Source organism: Rutidosis leptorrhynchoides, chromosome 2, assembly GCF_046630445.1.
Source record: "Rutidosis leptorrhynchoides isolate AG116_Rl617_1_P2 chromosome 2, CSIRO_AGI_Rlap_v1, whole genome shotgun sequence".
Lineage (NCBI taxonomy): Eukaryota > Viridiplantae > Streptophyta > Magnoliopsida > Asterales > Asteraceae > Rutidosis > Rutidosis leptorrhynchoides.
Window position 1 is genome coordinate 624898522 of NC_092334.1, and position 15483 is coordinate 624914004.

At 33.8% G+C, this 15483-nt stretch overlaps 1 protein-coding gene and 1 pseudogene across 1 annotated transcript; one reads left to right on the forward strand and one right to left on the reverse strand.

Moving 5' to 3' along the window:
* The first annotated feature begins 7772 nt into the window (after positions 1–7772).
* LOC139893593 (uncharacterized) lies at positions 7773–10544 on the forward strand. Its single transcript, XM_071876757.1, has 4 exons — positions 7773–7896; positions 8177–8889; positions 9053–9218; positions 9629–10544. Exons 2-4 carry the CDS (start codon positions 8182–8184, stop codon positions 10225–10227), a joined length of 1473 nt encoding a protein of 490 aa, XP_071732858.1. The 5' UTR covers positions 7773–7896; positions 8177–8181; the 3' UTR covers positions 10228–10544.
* Positions 10545–10696: 152 nt separating this feature from the next.
* The window catches only part of LOC139890070 (dirigent protein 9-like), a 109259-nt pseudogene continuing 104472 nt past the window's right edge, over positions 10697–15483 (reverse strand).

Here is a 15483-nt window from a genome sequence, read left to right on the forward strand (position 1 = left end):
CCGTCATCATGTGCCATGTTATACGACTCTGGTATTCTATTTACCCTCTAAGAATATCAAGAAAATATTTTCTTGATGATTCGTTCTTTTCCGGATATTCTGGTAATTTGACAAATCAAAATCATGCCATTACAATTTCCTTCTTAAGAACATTAGCTATGTTCATTTCAAAATCCATACCTATGAATTCTGGACCATTATTCGCTTGACTTGAAGTCGGGATGAGGAGACAAAAATATGGAACTCTTGGATATAAAAGAAAGTATAAAGCTCGACAACAACACATAAATTACAAACCGTGCATATCAATACGTATTGCCACGTAAAGACACGGGAGAATTAAAATTACTATAACCCCAAGGTAATAATAAAAATAAATAAAATTCTCCGGTGGTAGATGAAAGAGAAGAATGACAGATATGAAAGTTAGTAATATATCAAGGATCAGAACTGGATGTAGTATATTGACGAATGATTCAAAGTATGAATTAAAGGAGAAAGAATAGAGGGTGTGAGTTGTGGAAATAAGAAAACGAAGAGAATGGATTTATAGTGACATATCCGACAGAGCAATCAAAACAGGTTATCGCATTTAACCAAAGAAGATCCTAATTTCCTTAATTATCGAAGAATCAAATCTTATTACGAAAATTTTCTCTAAATTCCTTGAAATCCAGAAATCAATCCTATCTACGTCAAAAGATATGACGAATCTACATTTATTCATTTCACTCTTTTGTGATAGCTTCACTCGTACTCTTCACAAAATCAAATTGTTTGTCTATATTACTCGATGATGATAAAACTCTAATTTTCAGCTTGTATGCGTCATGAAAACATACTTACTGTCAGCCATGACCATCCCAATCAAATTTCGGGACGAAATTTCTTTAACGGGTACGTACTGTGACAACCCCAAAATTTTCGACCAAATTTAAACTTAATCTTTATATGATTCTGACACGATAATCAAAGTTTGTAATGTTGAGTCTCGAAAATTTTGGAACTATGTTCATACATTCAATTACCCTTTTGACTATGCTCGACGATTCACGAACGAATATATAAATGGATATGAATATATATATATATATATATATATATATATATATATATATATATATATATATATATATATATTATAACTTGAAAACGTTAACAAAGTATTAAATGTATAATATTTTAGATTAAACGTATTTGTCTCAATATATGCTTAATATATTCATCTACGGAATTAGAAAATAATACCAACGATTGGATTAGCAGATATTTCAACAATTATAGATTCCGTAAGTATTGTGATAAGTCTTTGTTGAGAGGTCCACCTTGATTTAAGAAATCTTTCCTTTTTGTAAGATCCTGTTTTCCCAGGTGCTTTGGACGCCGTTCAAATTGGTGGGACGCCGTCCCATTGTGAAGGGCTGGACGCCGTCCAAAAATCTGGACGCCGTCCAGATTAGCTGGCAGGCCAGCTGCATTGTTTTTAGATATTTTAAGTGGGTATTTTGGTAAATTCACTTGGGGAACGAATTTAAGGCCTTAGATCAGTTGGTGGAGCCTCATTCACTCCATTATCAACCACCTCATCCTTCCACTTCAAGTTTAGAGAGAGTGAGAGGAAAGTTTTAGAGTGAGAAAGCTCCATCTAAGGAAGAAGAAGCTTGTTTCGGGTTAGAGCTCGAGCATTAAAGTTGTTCATCTCCTCACTAGCTACGTTTTGATTGTGGTGGTAAGTCATAAACTTGATTTCCTTAGTTAAATTGTTTAAGGGTTAGGGTTTGGGCTAGTGATGAACATTAAAACCCATTTGTTGTGATTTGGGGGTTTTTTGGGTAAGTTTGGGTCATGAAGATTCAAAGATGACTAACCTAGAGTTTTGAAAAGTTAAAGTATGTAAATGGGTCTTAAAGGCCTAGTGAATCGCTAGCACACTTGTAGTTAATGTTAGTGGGTGTCATTTAGGTTAGTGGATGACCCGAAATGGGTATGTTGACTTTAAATTAGTCAAAGGGCTAATGATTGACTTAGTTGGGAAATGTGGGTGTGAAATACCCTAATGGTGTAATAGTTAGTGTTGTTGGACCTCAATCACTAGCTTTTAAGTGATTAATGATGGTCTTGACCCTTAAGGGGCGGTTTTGGTAAAACGGGGCATTTAATGCATTTAAGTCATTAAATGCACATAAGTGAATTGTTGGTATTTAGTCCAACAAGATTGTGTGTTGATTGAAGTATTTATTATATTAGGTACTTTGCTTTGAAGGTTGCGGAAGTATAAAACCATCATCGAATCTTTAAGGTGAGTGGAATAATTATGTGTGTCCGTATATAATGTATTTATTTGTGTTGTATGGATGTGGAATTGTCGCGTTGTTCAAGACACCACATTCTAAGTAATGAGTAGTATTGTCGCGGTGTTTAAGACACTACTCATTGGTTGATTGACATGTGGATGCCGCGGTGTTCAAGGCACCACATTGTCATGGGAGTGGATGCCGCGGTGTTCAAGGCACCACTCATTGTTTTGATTGACATGTGGATTCGTTGCGTTGTTCAAGACGCCACATTGTCATGGGGGTGAGTGAGTCGCGTTGTTCAAGACATCACCCGGGGGATTAGCGATTACGCGGTGTTTAAGTAACACTAATGGATGTTATGAACTCCGACGGTCTTTTAAGTACCGTTCCCTTGTTCGATTGGTTAACCATGGTTGTATAAATTTTGTATCGGCATATTTTAATTATGAACTATATGCTATTGGTATTGCTAGCTCATTGTGAATTTCGGTTATCGGTATATGCATAATGTTTTGCATGATTGTCGAATTGCTAGCTCGTGGACAGTATTGTGTAAGTGATGCATGTAAGTAGGTTATATATGTATATGTATAATTATTGCACTCACTAAGCTTTAGCTTACTCTCTCGTTGTTTACCTTTTTAGGCTCTGGCGCGGACAAAGGAAAAGGTATTCTGTTGGATTAGTGTTCTCCCGCTTATTTTGATAGGGGATGCTTTTAGGTAGCTATTGGAAGTTCGGCCAAGATTTGGGTAGTTTAACCCCAAACACCATGCTCTAGTGTCGTTTGGAAATTAAACTAGTATGGTCAAAACTTGTATTTTTGAACGAAACGAGTAATTCGGGCCGATGTGGGCCCGGTGATGTAAAACTTGTTTTGATGATGAAAACCTCTTAGTTTATTATATTGTGATATGTTGTGAAAAGATTTTCGTTTAAAAGTGTCGGAAAGCGGGATTTTCGCTCGTGTAAGTTGGACCCGGGGACAGCAGCTGGAAGGCCAATTGGACGCCGTCCAGATCTGCTGGACGCCGTCCCACCCTTCATTGCTGGACGCCGTCCAGATGTGCTGCACCAGATTTTTTTTTTTTTTTGGTACACGTTTTTGGTGACTTGAAGTCGGGTTGTTACACTTTTTGACTGTATTTGATATATAAATAACTTGCAACGTGTATAGAAAAAGTATTTATATATATATATATATATATATATATATATATATATATATATATATATATATATATATATATATATATATATATATATATATATATTAAGGTTCGAAATTATTTTTGTAAACAATAGTAACACCCATTTATTGTTCCATTTGATAAATAAATATTATATACAAATTTATATTTTTCTAAACGAAAATATATATTTTACAATGTGATAATGCATAGAATTGAATTAGATATAAAACGTTTCGATATTATTAAATATATTTTAATAAACAATGTGGAGTTGATTTATAGAAGCAAATGACCAAATTACTAAAATGTATAAGTTATACTTTGAGTAATATAGTTTATTGATAATTTAAGATTATATTTTGAAAAAGGTACGAATCACGAAACGTAAAGTACAAGTTTTCTAAGCATATGAAAATGCATTCGAGAAACCGGAACTGAGACATTAGTCGAGCGTAAACGTACGAGTCATCGGACCAAAAATTAAAAGTCAACTATGCACGTGAATATAATATAATATATAATTAATATATATATATATATATATATATATATATATATATATATATATATATATGTCGACAAACAAAACAACAAAAAATTGTGAGCTGGATTTTGAGGCCATGCGATCGCATGAGAAATAGGCATAAAACCCATGCGATCGCATGGCAGTCAGGATTCAGAAACATTCTATAAATTGGCCAGTTTGCCCGACGCACACACACACATATCCTCACATCTCTATGCTCACTTTATATAAATTTATATTATTATTATAATAATAATTATTATTATTATTATTATTATTATTATTATTATTATTATTATTATTATTATTATTATTATTATTATTATTATTATTATTATTATTATTATTATTATTATTATTATTATTATTATTATTATTATTATTATTATTATTATTATTAGGAGTATTATTATTAGTATTATTATACATAAAATACTACGACGAGGTCATGAGCAAGTTATTTTTAAAACAAGCTTTTCGAGCGGGATAGAGCTAAGGAAATTATGGGTTATAGCTATGGAGGTTATGGGTATTGCTTGAGGGTTATGATCATGAGTCAAAGGTCAACCTAGTATTTATCATCTCCGTTGCGTCTACGTACTTTCCTACAATATTGAATCACAATATTGATACGTGAGCATTCATATTTTATCTTTTATATATTAATAGTGTATCCATGTCTAGTGCTCGAGTATATATGTTTATGAATGCTTGTACGCTAAATTTCGTCGTTAGATAGTTTTATGATGAATCACGAATTTAATACATATACTACTGATATAAGGTATATGATATGCATGTTATTGGAAAGCTGGCGAAAATTTAATAACTTTTCATTTAGAAATCGAGTGATTTCGATGAACGGATTAAAAGATATGGTCAACTGAATTATGTTTAACGTTAATTGAAATTGTGTTTGAAACTGTAAATTAATATTTAAACAACTTGTCTATGAGATTGATAAATTGGATTTTTGGATACTACTAGTCGAGTAAATGAATTCTTATATAAGACACATCTCGTTTTGTTGAACAATTGTCAAAGTTGACTGTCTTATCATGTTTTAAAGCTTTATAAACACTATAATCTGATTCTACAAGTATTGGAAAACTATGTGAAATAATAAAATATTTTCAATTGTCATGATAATTCAAATATAATATAGCTCCTGATATAAATAATATTTTGAGTTTGATAAACTATAAATTCGTTCAATTATCAAGACTTATACTATGTTAATAAACATGTATAGATTTAAAGATCATATTGGGTCAGGTTGACTTTTGAGATGACTTTTGTTAACTTTTGCAAGTCGGTCTCGAGCATTAGAATTGTGATACACTATGACCAGACCTAGCTTGTTAAACATTTATTGACCAACATATGTTCTCTAGGTTGAGATCTACGGTTATTTGGGTATTCTGAGTTTCGGTCACATTTCGGTGAACAACTTTATGTGCCGCTAAGGTGAGTTTCATTTGCTCCCTTTTTAAATTCTTTTGAAATATATATTTTTGGGCTGAGAATACATGGACTTTATTTTAAACACAATGGATACAAGTACATACTAAATTCTACACTGAGTTTAAACCGAAAATCCCTTAGCTTTGGTAACTAGTAACTGCCCGTTATAAGAACTGGTGGGCGCGAGTAGTAGTATATGGATCCATAGGGCTTGATATCCCCGTCCGAGCTAGAGCGCTAGCCTTTTAACGGACGTATGCTATTTGAGAAGCGTACACGTTGGTTTGCGTGTATTATTAAGATGATTATACAAATGGTATAAATTATATATACGTTAAGTTTAGTTACCAGGGTGCTCAATTTCGTAAAATATTTTGATAAACGTTTCTGGATGAAACAACTGAAATCTTGTGATCCACCTTTATATACAGATTATGCGCAACATTAAAACTATGAACTCACCAACCTTTGTGTTGACACTTGTTAGCATGTTTATTCTCAGGTTTCCTAGAAGTCTTTCGCTGTTTGCTTATATGTTAGTCAAGCTATGTGCATGGAGTCTTACATGGCATATTTTTCAAGAAAACGTTGCATTCACCAAATCATCACCATGTATCTTATTTTGACTGCATTGTCAACGAAAGTACTATTGTAAACTATTATTTACGGTGATTGTCTATATGTAGAAATTATCATATGTCGAAAACCTTTGATTTAAATATTCATTTATGGTGTGCCTTTTCAAAAGAATGCAATGTTTACAAAACGTATCATATAGAGGTCAAATACCTCGCAATGAAATCGATGAATGACGTGTTCGTCCATATGGATTTGGAGCGATCGTCACAAAACTACTCATTAAAAGTATCAATCAAATCCAATTACATGTCAACTTCAATTGTTATAGACAGAGTCTGCTTGGTTGATGTCGATCTATTGAAGAAGGTTCGAATTTAACTTGGTCTTGACCGTCTCATGCTTTTCTTTTTTTCTTGGCAATAGCTTATTTCTTGGGTTGATGGTTGGAGTGGATCGTAAGAGGAGAAAGACAAGATCTTGGTGATTTGTGCGGCTTCCATTTGGATGCGTTTGTAGATTCGTAACAACACTATGTTCGAACTCGTTCCGTTGAAGAAATGTCTTTTATTTTATTAAGTTTATAATTTTTTTTAATTGATTTTGTAACAGAGGCTGTCAAAATGTAAGTTGGAACGTATTACTTTCTAAGCTATTGTAATTGGTTTTGCTAGGGGTTAGTTTATTAATATGTTCGGTTAAAAAGAAAACTTCAATTGTTATGGGCGGAAGGAGAATTTCAATCTTTAATGAACCAAATTTTACCCACTAGAAATTGAAAGATGAGTGGCATCTATGGTCCTCTCATTTCGATAGTGGAATTAAAGTGATGGATCACTTGCCTAAAGAATATGTATCTTTTTCTAACAAAGTTAAAATAATTGAGAATTGCGCAACGACGTAACCATGAAACCTTCACTTTATGCTCTTGGCCGGTGGACACTTGTAGGAATCAAACTTAACTAAAATCTAAAAGTTGACTACTCACTAAATTAGACAAAATAAATCAAATCATTACTTGTGCAAATTAAAATATTGTATAACCGTATTTCAAACAAAATAATTTATGAAATAAGACAAAATTAATATAATGCATTCTCACAAAGCGAACGAGAAGGCCCTGGAGTTAGGGCGAAGCCCTACCCGGTTTCAAACGTTATTAGAGTTATCTCAAGTTCTCATGCGCTTTAAGCGAGGGGAACCTTGGGCAAAGTTATGTCAAGAATCTAGAAAAAATCATTAGTCATGTGAAACTCGTCTCCGAATAACTAGTTCTCAAAAAAAGAGCTATGAACGACTGATAAACGGATTGTGTAAACACTACACTTCAACTAGAGGTTGGGGGTTCAAGCCTCGTTGTGAACTTATACGTGGATAAACTTATATTGAGTGTGTGAGTTGTTTTTTTTAGAAAATAATACAGTAATAATAAAAAAAAAAATGTATATATTAATTACATTTTATTTAAAAAAGTGTATCTTAATTTGCGATTGATAGACTTTATCATCACGAAACTTGAAATTGAGATGTTACAACTCACGTGTACAATTACGGCGCAGATAAATTAGGCAACATCACGTAAACGTCGTTGACCACTGATTATAGATACACACGTTGGTGGGCGCGTACAGTGATGTAATTCATTCAATTCAAATACATATAAACCCTAAATTCTGTCTCAATTTCATTTAGCCACCATTAAATTCAACTTCATTCTCAATTCAATTCAAACAATTCTGGTAATAACAATACAGTACTAGCTAGCTTCTGATTAATCGAAGACTTAATTCCGTGTTTTGAAGACGTTGATAACAATAATCATCTGATGGATATATTTGAGGTACGTTCTTTATATCAATTCAAATTTATTTTCGTTTCTTGTTGAACATGTAATTAGTTTCAATTGATTGCTTTTTAATCCGAATTAATCATTATGAATTTATGATCATGATGAGGAAAATGATGTTATTCACTTTCTACTTATCTGCTTGTGTTCCTTTTCAATTATAAATTTATAATGTTAAGTTAGTCGTCATAATTGCTACTTATTATGTCATGTTATTTGAATCATATCAGTACATTATTATTCAGAAAAATGAATATATTAATTCTTTAAATAGGCACGATGAAGATTGAACGAAACAATCAGAGTGTCATTGCAAGATTGATGGATTTTAACGTGGTGCCACGTCAGCAACATCAGGTGTATGGACAACAAAGAGTCTTCTCTGAGAACTACATACGGAATTTTGTTTCTGTAAGTTCGAATGAGACGAGACCAAGTAGAATTAGGCGAAAGAGTATACCGGAAACTAAGAAAATTTTGAGAAGTGATGATTGTTTTGATGAAATGGGCTTGAATTCAACTACCGTTGATTATCAAACGAATGGTACTCAAGAAAGAAATTTTGGGGATGTTGAACATGGTTCTATACCGTCATTTTTACGTGATGGTAGTAGTATTTTCGGGTGGGAATTTAAGAAGCAGCTTCTAGAAAGATCGAAAAGGACTAAATTTTGTAAACATATTCGGTCTAGTAGTAAACGTGTTTGTAATCTTGGTGAAGCACCTTCAGCGTTGGATCTTGAGTTAAAGCAAAGAGCGGAGATGGAAACACGATTTGGTATCAGGAGTAGTGAAGGTTGGAGAGATAAATCTGTCTCCAATTTACCGATATCAAAACAGTTAGATTTGTCTTCTAGTACAAATATAAAGTTCAAGAAAATGTCGAATAGTGATTCAAGATTGAGATCTGGAATATATAATAAGAACGTGTCTGCAAACTCTGAGGTTGTTGAGCTTTCTTGTTCTTCAAATGCTTTATTTGTGCAGGTAATACTTGATCCTTCTGTTGTATTTCTATCATGTTATTCAATTAAAATTTAGAGATCTTTTATCAGTCAGTATCAATCTTTGGTTCTATAAAGAAGTTAAGCATACGTTTTGGTTCATTGGGAAATGGGAAGTGAGACATTTGTAGTTGCGTATTTTGCAGGATTCACAATGTGAAGCGGGACTAATGTCTATGAATCGAATAGATATTCATGATGAGCTTCCGAGAAACACAGGTGAAGCTTATCTGCATAGTCCAAATTCGGTCCTGGAACCCGAAAATTCATCAAGCTTTGTATATGGTGGTGGTCTTAGCACTGATCTGCATGGTTAGTTTATTCAGAAGAGTTATCTTTCTAGATGTTGCGAGATCCTCAGGATCTGGTGGGTGGGCTAAAAGTCATAACTGGTCATTTGTAGTATGGGTTGGAGCGGGTTGGGTTGGGTTGGTTTGACCCACTTGCAGAGTTTTAACCATTTTTATATACTTTATCAACGCCTTTATTTAAAAAGAATATTACTCCAGTTAATCTTATCTTTGAACTAAAAGAATTATGAGGTTGCATACGTTAAATATATTATGGGTGACTTTTAACCCATTTGACATGTTCAACTATTTGATTTTGACCCATGACCCTTTTAGCTTACCCAGTTGACCTTTAATTTGTCAAAACACCACTTTTATCTTTTTCCTTTATAGTCGTTTGTGCGTGTGTTTATAGACTGCTAAATACTGTAGGTCTATCGATAAAACTTCAAATTCTTAAATCAGCATCGGAAGGAAATCATTCTAACGCTAATGTAGTCACATTGGGTGAAGGAGACTCTACCGAAAGTTCTCTTTCTCTTCATGAACACTTTGAACGTTTAAGATGTTATGGGTCAGAAGACACCCAACAATTTTCGTATTTACTAAACTTTCTCAATAAATTGGGATTTGATGGTGAAGAAATGGAGTTAAGTTTTGAAAAACGGCATCCCTGTGAACACATGTTAGATTCTTCGATGTTTGAAACGTTAGAAAAGTTATACAACAAGCAAGAATCATGGAATAAATCTGATAGGCGGCTCTTGTTTGACCGTATAAACTTTGGGTTGACTGAGACCGTTCGGTCAAAGCCTTTGAGGAGAAAAATGACTACTTTGTTTAGGGATATAATTGCGGAAGAATTGTGGAATATGCTAGTTAGTCAGGAAAAAGATGCGAATGCGGACTTATCCATGAAGGTTTTCAGTAAAGAACCGTGGCTCGAGTTCTCTGATGAAGTGGATTTCATTGCTGAACAGATTGAATCGTTTTTGTTCAATGAGCTTTTAATGGAGTTGGTTGTTGTTTGAAGATATTATTACAGAGGATTCTACATTCTTTTAACCGAAACACATATAAAAAGTAGGGATTACTGTTGTAAAAACAGGTAACGATCAGAGACCCACCATCTTGAGGAGCTGTTGGTGAAGCTCGGTATAGAGTATATATGATGTGAATCATGCGATTATAGAGATTGGTTTGTGTATACAATATGGGTATATAGCATTTCTCTTATAGACTATAGATTTGAGTGTGAACAAGGTCAAGTTTGATCTTTGATAGAGTTTTGTGTATCAAGTGGTTTTTGTATACAATATGGGTATATAGCAGCAGCATCAAATATTTTCATTCTTTTACAGATTTGAGTGTGAATAAAGGTCAAGTTTAATTTTTGATATAGTTTTGTGTAATAAGTGGTTTGTGTGTACATAGTGATGATGTTTAAAAAATCATTTGGTAAAATTCAGAAAGACACAGGTAACACATTTCAATTACAGATCAGTTCAAGATACAATATATGAAGAAGAAAAGCACTATAAACACAAAGTTATAATCACAAAGCACAAATGAAAATGCGCTCGTAGCCTTTGGTGTTGTGAGGTAAATATTGACATGAACATCAGTTTGAACGCCATCAGTAGTATGATCCTTCACTTGAGGCAGACTCTCAATCGTCGCATAACCTTTAGCTTCATCATATTTCCCAGTTCCACCAATCACATCAATATGCTTGAAACCCTTGTCCACGGCCAAGCACACCGGTACCAAGCTCGTGTCCTTTGGTTAGTTCATTTATTTAACGGCGATTCACTCGAACATTAGTTGTTCGAGGGTTATGCCAACTGGAAGTTGACCAGCTGAAACGAACGGCTCGTTGACAACGTTGTTGTTGTTACCGGTGATATGGACGACGGTGTTGGAATTCGGGTTGTTTTGGGAGTTGTTACCGGTGAAATCGGTTAAGAACGGGAGGTTGTTGTTAATGACTATACCATTAATACTGTTTAACAGAAGTCCATCAGTGTTTGGGAAAACTTGGTTGTTGGGAGTGGAGAAAGAAACTGCGTTAGCATTTGAACTTAGGCATGAGCAAATGGACCGAAAAACCGAAACCGAACCGGTACTGGTACTGAAAACCGTACCGAACGGTAAGCGGTATCGGTTTCGGTTTTAAGAAATCAACGTTTTCGGTACCGGTATTTTACGGTTCCGGTTCCGGTAAATATCCGGGATTACGGTACCAAATACCGAAATTATACACATACTATAAAATAGAATATTAGAATGAGATAAATAGAAAAAATACTCAAAAAATCCCTAGTTCCCTACATACTTACGGTGTCGACTTTTCTGCAATCATAAAGCTACAAAAATTTGTGCCGCAAATAAGGAACTTCTTCCTTCAAAATTGTTATATTCATTGTATTTGAACTTTTAATTGTGTTAGATATATTGGCAATACAAATTTCCACTGTGGCATCCGAGTCGGCATTTAGTACGGGTGATCGTGTACTTGACCCGTATAGAACAACGTTGTCAACCCAAATAGTGGAAGCATTGATTTGCAACTAAGAGTGGATAAAACAATTAAGTATTCCTATATTTGAAGATGAAGTAATTGATATACTGAAAGATGATGACGTCGCAATTGGTAAAATGTTATGTGTTATTTATTTTGTTTCTAAAAAATATTTGTACATGTTTTTACGATAAATAATGACCGATTAACAAAATTTGTGTTTTTTTATTATATAGAGATGAAAGAGACGATCAAGATACATAACAAAAGGGAAAAGAGAATGCGACCTCCGAAGCTTAGTTGGTTTTTTTGTTAAACTTTATTTAAACGAATTTTACAATAAGTTTTTCTATTTTTTTAATAGACATACATGTATGCAATTTTTGTTTTAATTACCAATTTTATTTCGTCATTCTTATATTTGTCTTTCGCATGTTCATATTCATTTTATTTATATATCATTGCTCTTTAACGAATAATTTACACTATATATAATCAAAAAATAATATTGTATATGTACATACATCATACCACGTCACTCGTATTATCTACATCATTGTCCAAAAATTGCGGTACCAAGTGGGTAAAAAACCGAAAAATACTGGTCCCGTACCGGTACCGAAACCGGTACCGTATTGAAATTTCGGTACGGTTTCAGTTCTTCATTTTACCCAATTTCGATACCGGTACTAACCGATTCCGGTACGGTTCGGTATAAACTTTGGGTTGACTGAGATCGTTCGGTCAAAGCCTTTAAGGAGAAAAATGACTACTTTTTTTAGGGATATAGTTGCGGAAGAAATGTGGAATATGCTACCTAGTCAGGAAAAAGATGCGAATGCCGACTTATCCATGAAGACTCTCGGTAAAGAACCATGGCTCGAGTTGTCTGATGACGTGGATTTTTCATTGTTGAAGAAATTGAATCCTTTTTGTTCAATGATCTTGTAATGGAGTTGGTTGCTGTTTGAAGATATTATAGAGTAGGGATTAGTGTTATAAAAACAGATCATAGAGATTGGTTTGTGACTTTGTGTATACAATATGGGTGTATAGCAGCATCAAATATTTTCATTCTTGTATAGATTTGAGTGTGAATAAGGTCAAGTTTAATTTTTGACAGAGTTTTGTGTAATAAGTGATTTGTGTATACATACTGATGATGTTCAAAAAACCATTTGGTTAAATAAAAAACGATAAAAGTAACACGTTTCAACTACAGATCACTCCGAGGTACAATATATGAAGAAGAAAGCTAATATGTAAAATCAGGTGTATAAATCATGCATGGAAATCACCGGTTATTAGATTAAAAACACATGCAAGTGTACAGTCGTATCGTAGTAACGTTTTGATAAATCCATTAAAAACACAACTAGACAAGTGTACTCAGTCGTATAGTAGTAATGATTTGGTAAATCCATTAAGTGGTCCACAACATAGGAGTCGTGAGATCAAATGGGTTTATTAAATTTGTCCAAATACTAAAATTGTAATTGGGTGTTACAATGACAATCTCATTATTTGGTCTTTTTAGTTTGTCTGTATATTTGTTCGATTGAGTAATACGTTAATGACGTGTTGTCTAACTATGAGCAACGTTTTTGATATGGGGTTCAAGTTATGATAACACATACGTGGGATATAGTTGAGGCTAAATTTAAGTCGGTTAGTACAAACCTACAAAGTTCGAGGACTAGTTGTGTTGTTCGGTAAATGTGCAAGGGTCCAAAATGTTAATTTTTATTTAGCTCATATAAAATAGGCGAAGTCGGGAAGTTTGAATGGTGGTGTCACAAAATAAAACAAAAATAGATCTAGTTAGGGATACGAAAAAATATCGAAATATAAAATGTACCATACCGAAATACAACTTAAATCTAAATCAAACACAAACTTCATTTCCCAACTCAAAATCAAAACACACTTCAATCTTTCAAGAATGTTGATTGGGCCACCCATGAAAGTCACAATTTCTGTCTACTTCGGAGGTCAATTCCGTAGTAATTTCAAAGATTACGATTACACCCGGCGTACGACACTAGAGTTCGAAGACATTGACATCCGCGATGTGGGTTTTACGGACCTTGAAGCCTTTCTGGATGAAAAGGTTCTGTTTGAATATACGGACATCTTTGATTTTGAAGATGACTATGATCCAGAAGTGGAGGCTACACAGCTCCGTACCGACGATCAGTTAGATGAAATAAAAGAAACCTTAATGGAGCGTTCTTATCGCATTTCTTTGTATTTGGTTTACGACAATGAGTATGTTGCGGACAAGTACGATACCGATGGCCAGTTTTTTGGAAGCTCTGATTCCGACTAATAACTTGTTGTAAATGTGTTTGTGTTTCTCTGTTATTGTATTTTCTTTTAAAAAAATGTAATCGTGTTTGTGTTTATTAAATAAAAGTGTTGTTTGAAAATAAGCTAGCAACAATAATAATCATAATCATAATAATAATAATAAACTAATAATTTATAACTGAAAAAAAATATTACATTAAATTAAAAAACAATACAAGTAAATTAAAAATACAATAAACATAAACTTCATCTAGTTGAAAGTCCCCTTCATCATCTTGTTCATCTCCATCTTCATCCTCTTCTTCATAATCTTCTTCCTCATTTTCTTCATCATTAACGTGTTCGAGAATGTTTGAAGGTCCTGCTACCGGATCATATCGAACACGGTGGTTTGGTGGAAGATTTCAAATATGTTCGATTAACATATCTCGAATAAAATGATGACTGCTCCTATCTCGTAGTTCTTTATCCATTCGCATATGTAGTTCAAGCCGTTCTCAAACGTTTAATCGTCTAGAACGACGCATCGGTGGGTAATCTTCCTCAAGTTCACAAAATGCACGCTCAATATCTTCGGTTATCATATTGTGTAAGAACACACAAGTATACATAATAAGTTGAATCTTGCTTACATAGAATTGTCTTTTCGGATTTTTAATAATTGCCCATCGACCTTGAAGTATACCGAAAGCTCGTTCAATATCTTTTCTTGCGGACTCTTGGAATCTTTTAAATTTCATTCCCTTTGAGTCAAGGGTACTTTTGAACGATTTAACCAGTGTTGTCCATTCTGGATAAATTCCATCGGCCAAATAATACTCATTAGTAAATGAAGCCCCATTCACCGTATAGTTACATGGAGGCCGGTAACTGATCTTTTAATAAATCATCAAACAAATCTGATTTATTTAGCACATTTATGTCGTTGTTTGAACCTGCAGGACCAAAATAAGAATGCAAATCCACGTATTATACGAGGCCACTGCCTCTAACATTATTGTTGGGTAACCATGATGACCTCGTGTATATTGCCCTTTCCAACAAACTGGACAATTTCTCCAACCCAATGCATACAATCGATACTCTCTAACATACCCGGAAAACCATGAATTTCTTCATGTTTAGCAATTAAGTCTTGCACATCATGTGCATTTGACTTCCTCATGTATTCGGCCCATATAAATGTAACACACTTTTGCAAAAGTGTTCCACACATTCATAAGATGTTGATTCACCCATATGTAAATATTCGTCAAATGTATCGGGCGCAACACCGTACGCTAATTGTCTTATAACGGACGTACATTTTTAAAAAACATTAAAACCAAATAAACCGGTTGCATCCCGCTTTTGACGAAAAAATTCAATATAATCGGGAATAGGTTCTTGATTAAAATTGATTATACCTCGACATATACGGATAAATAAAGACTTGCTCATACGGAAACGTCTTCTG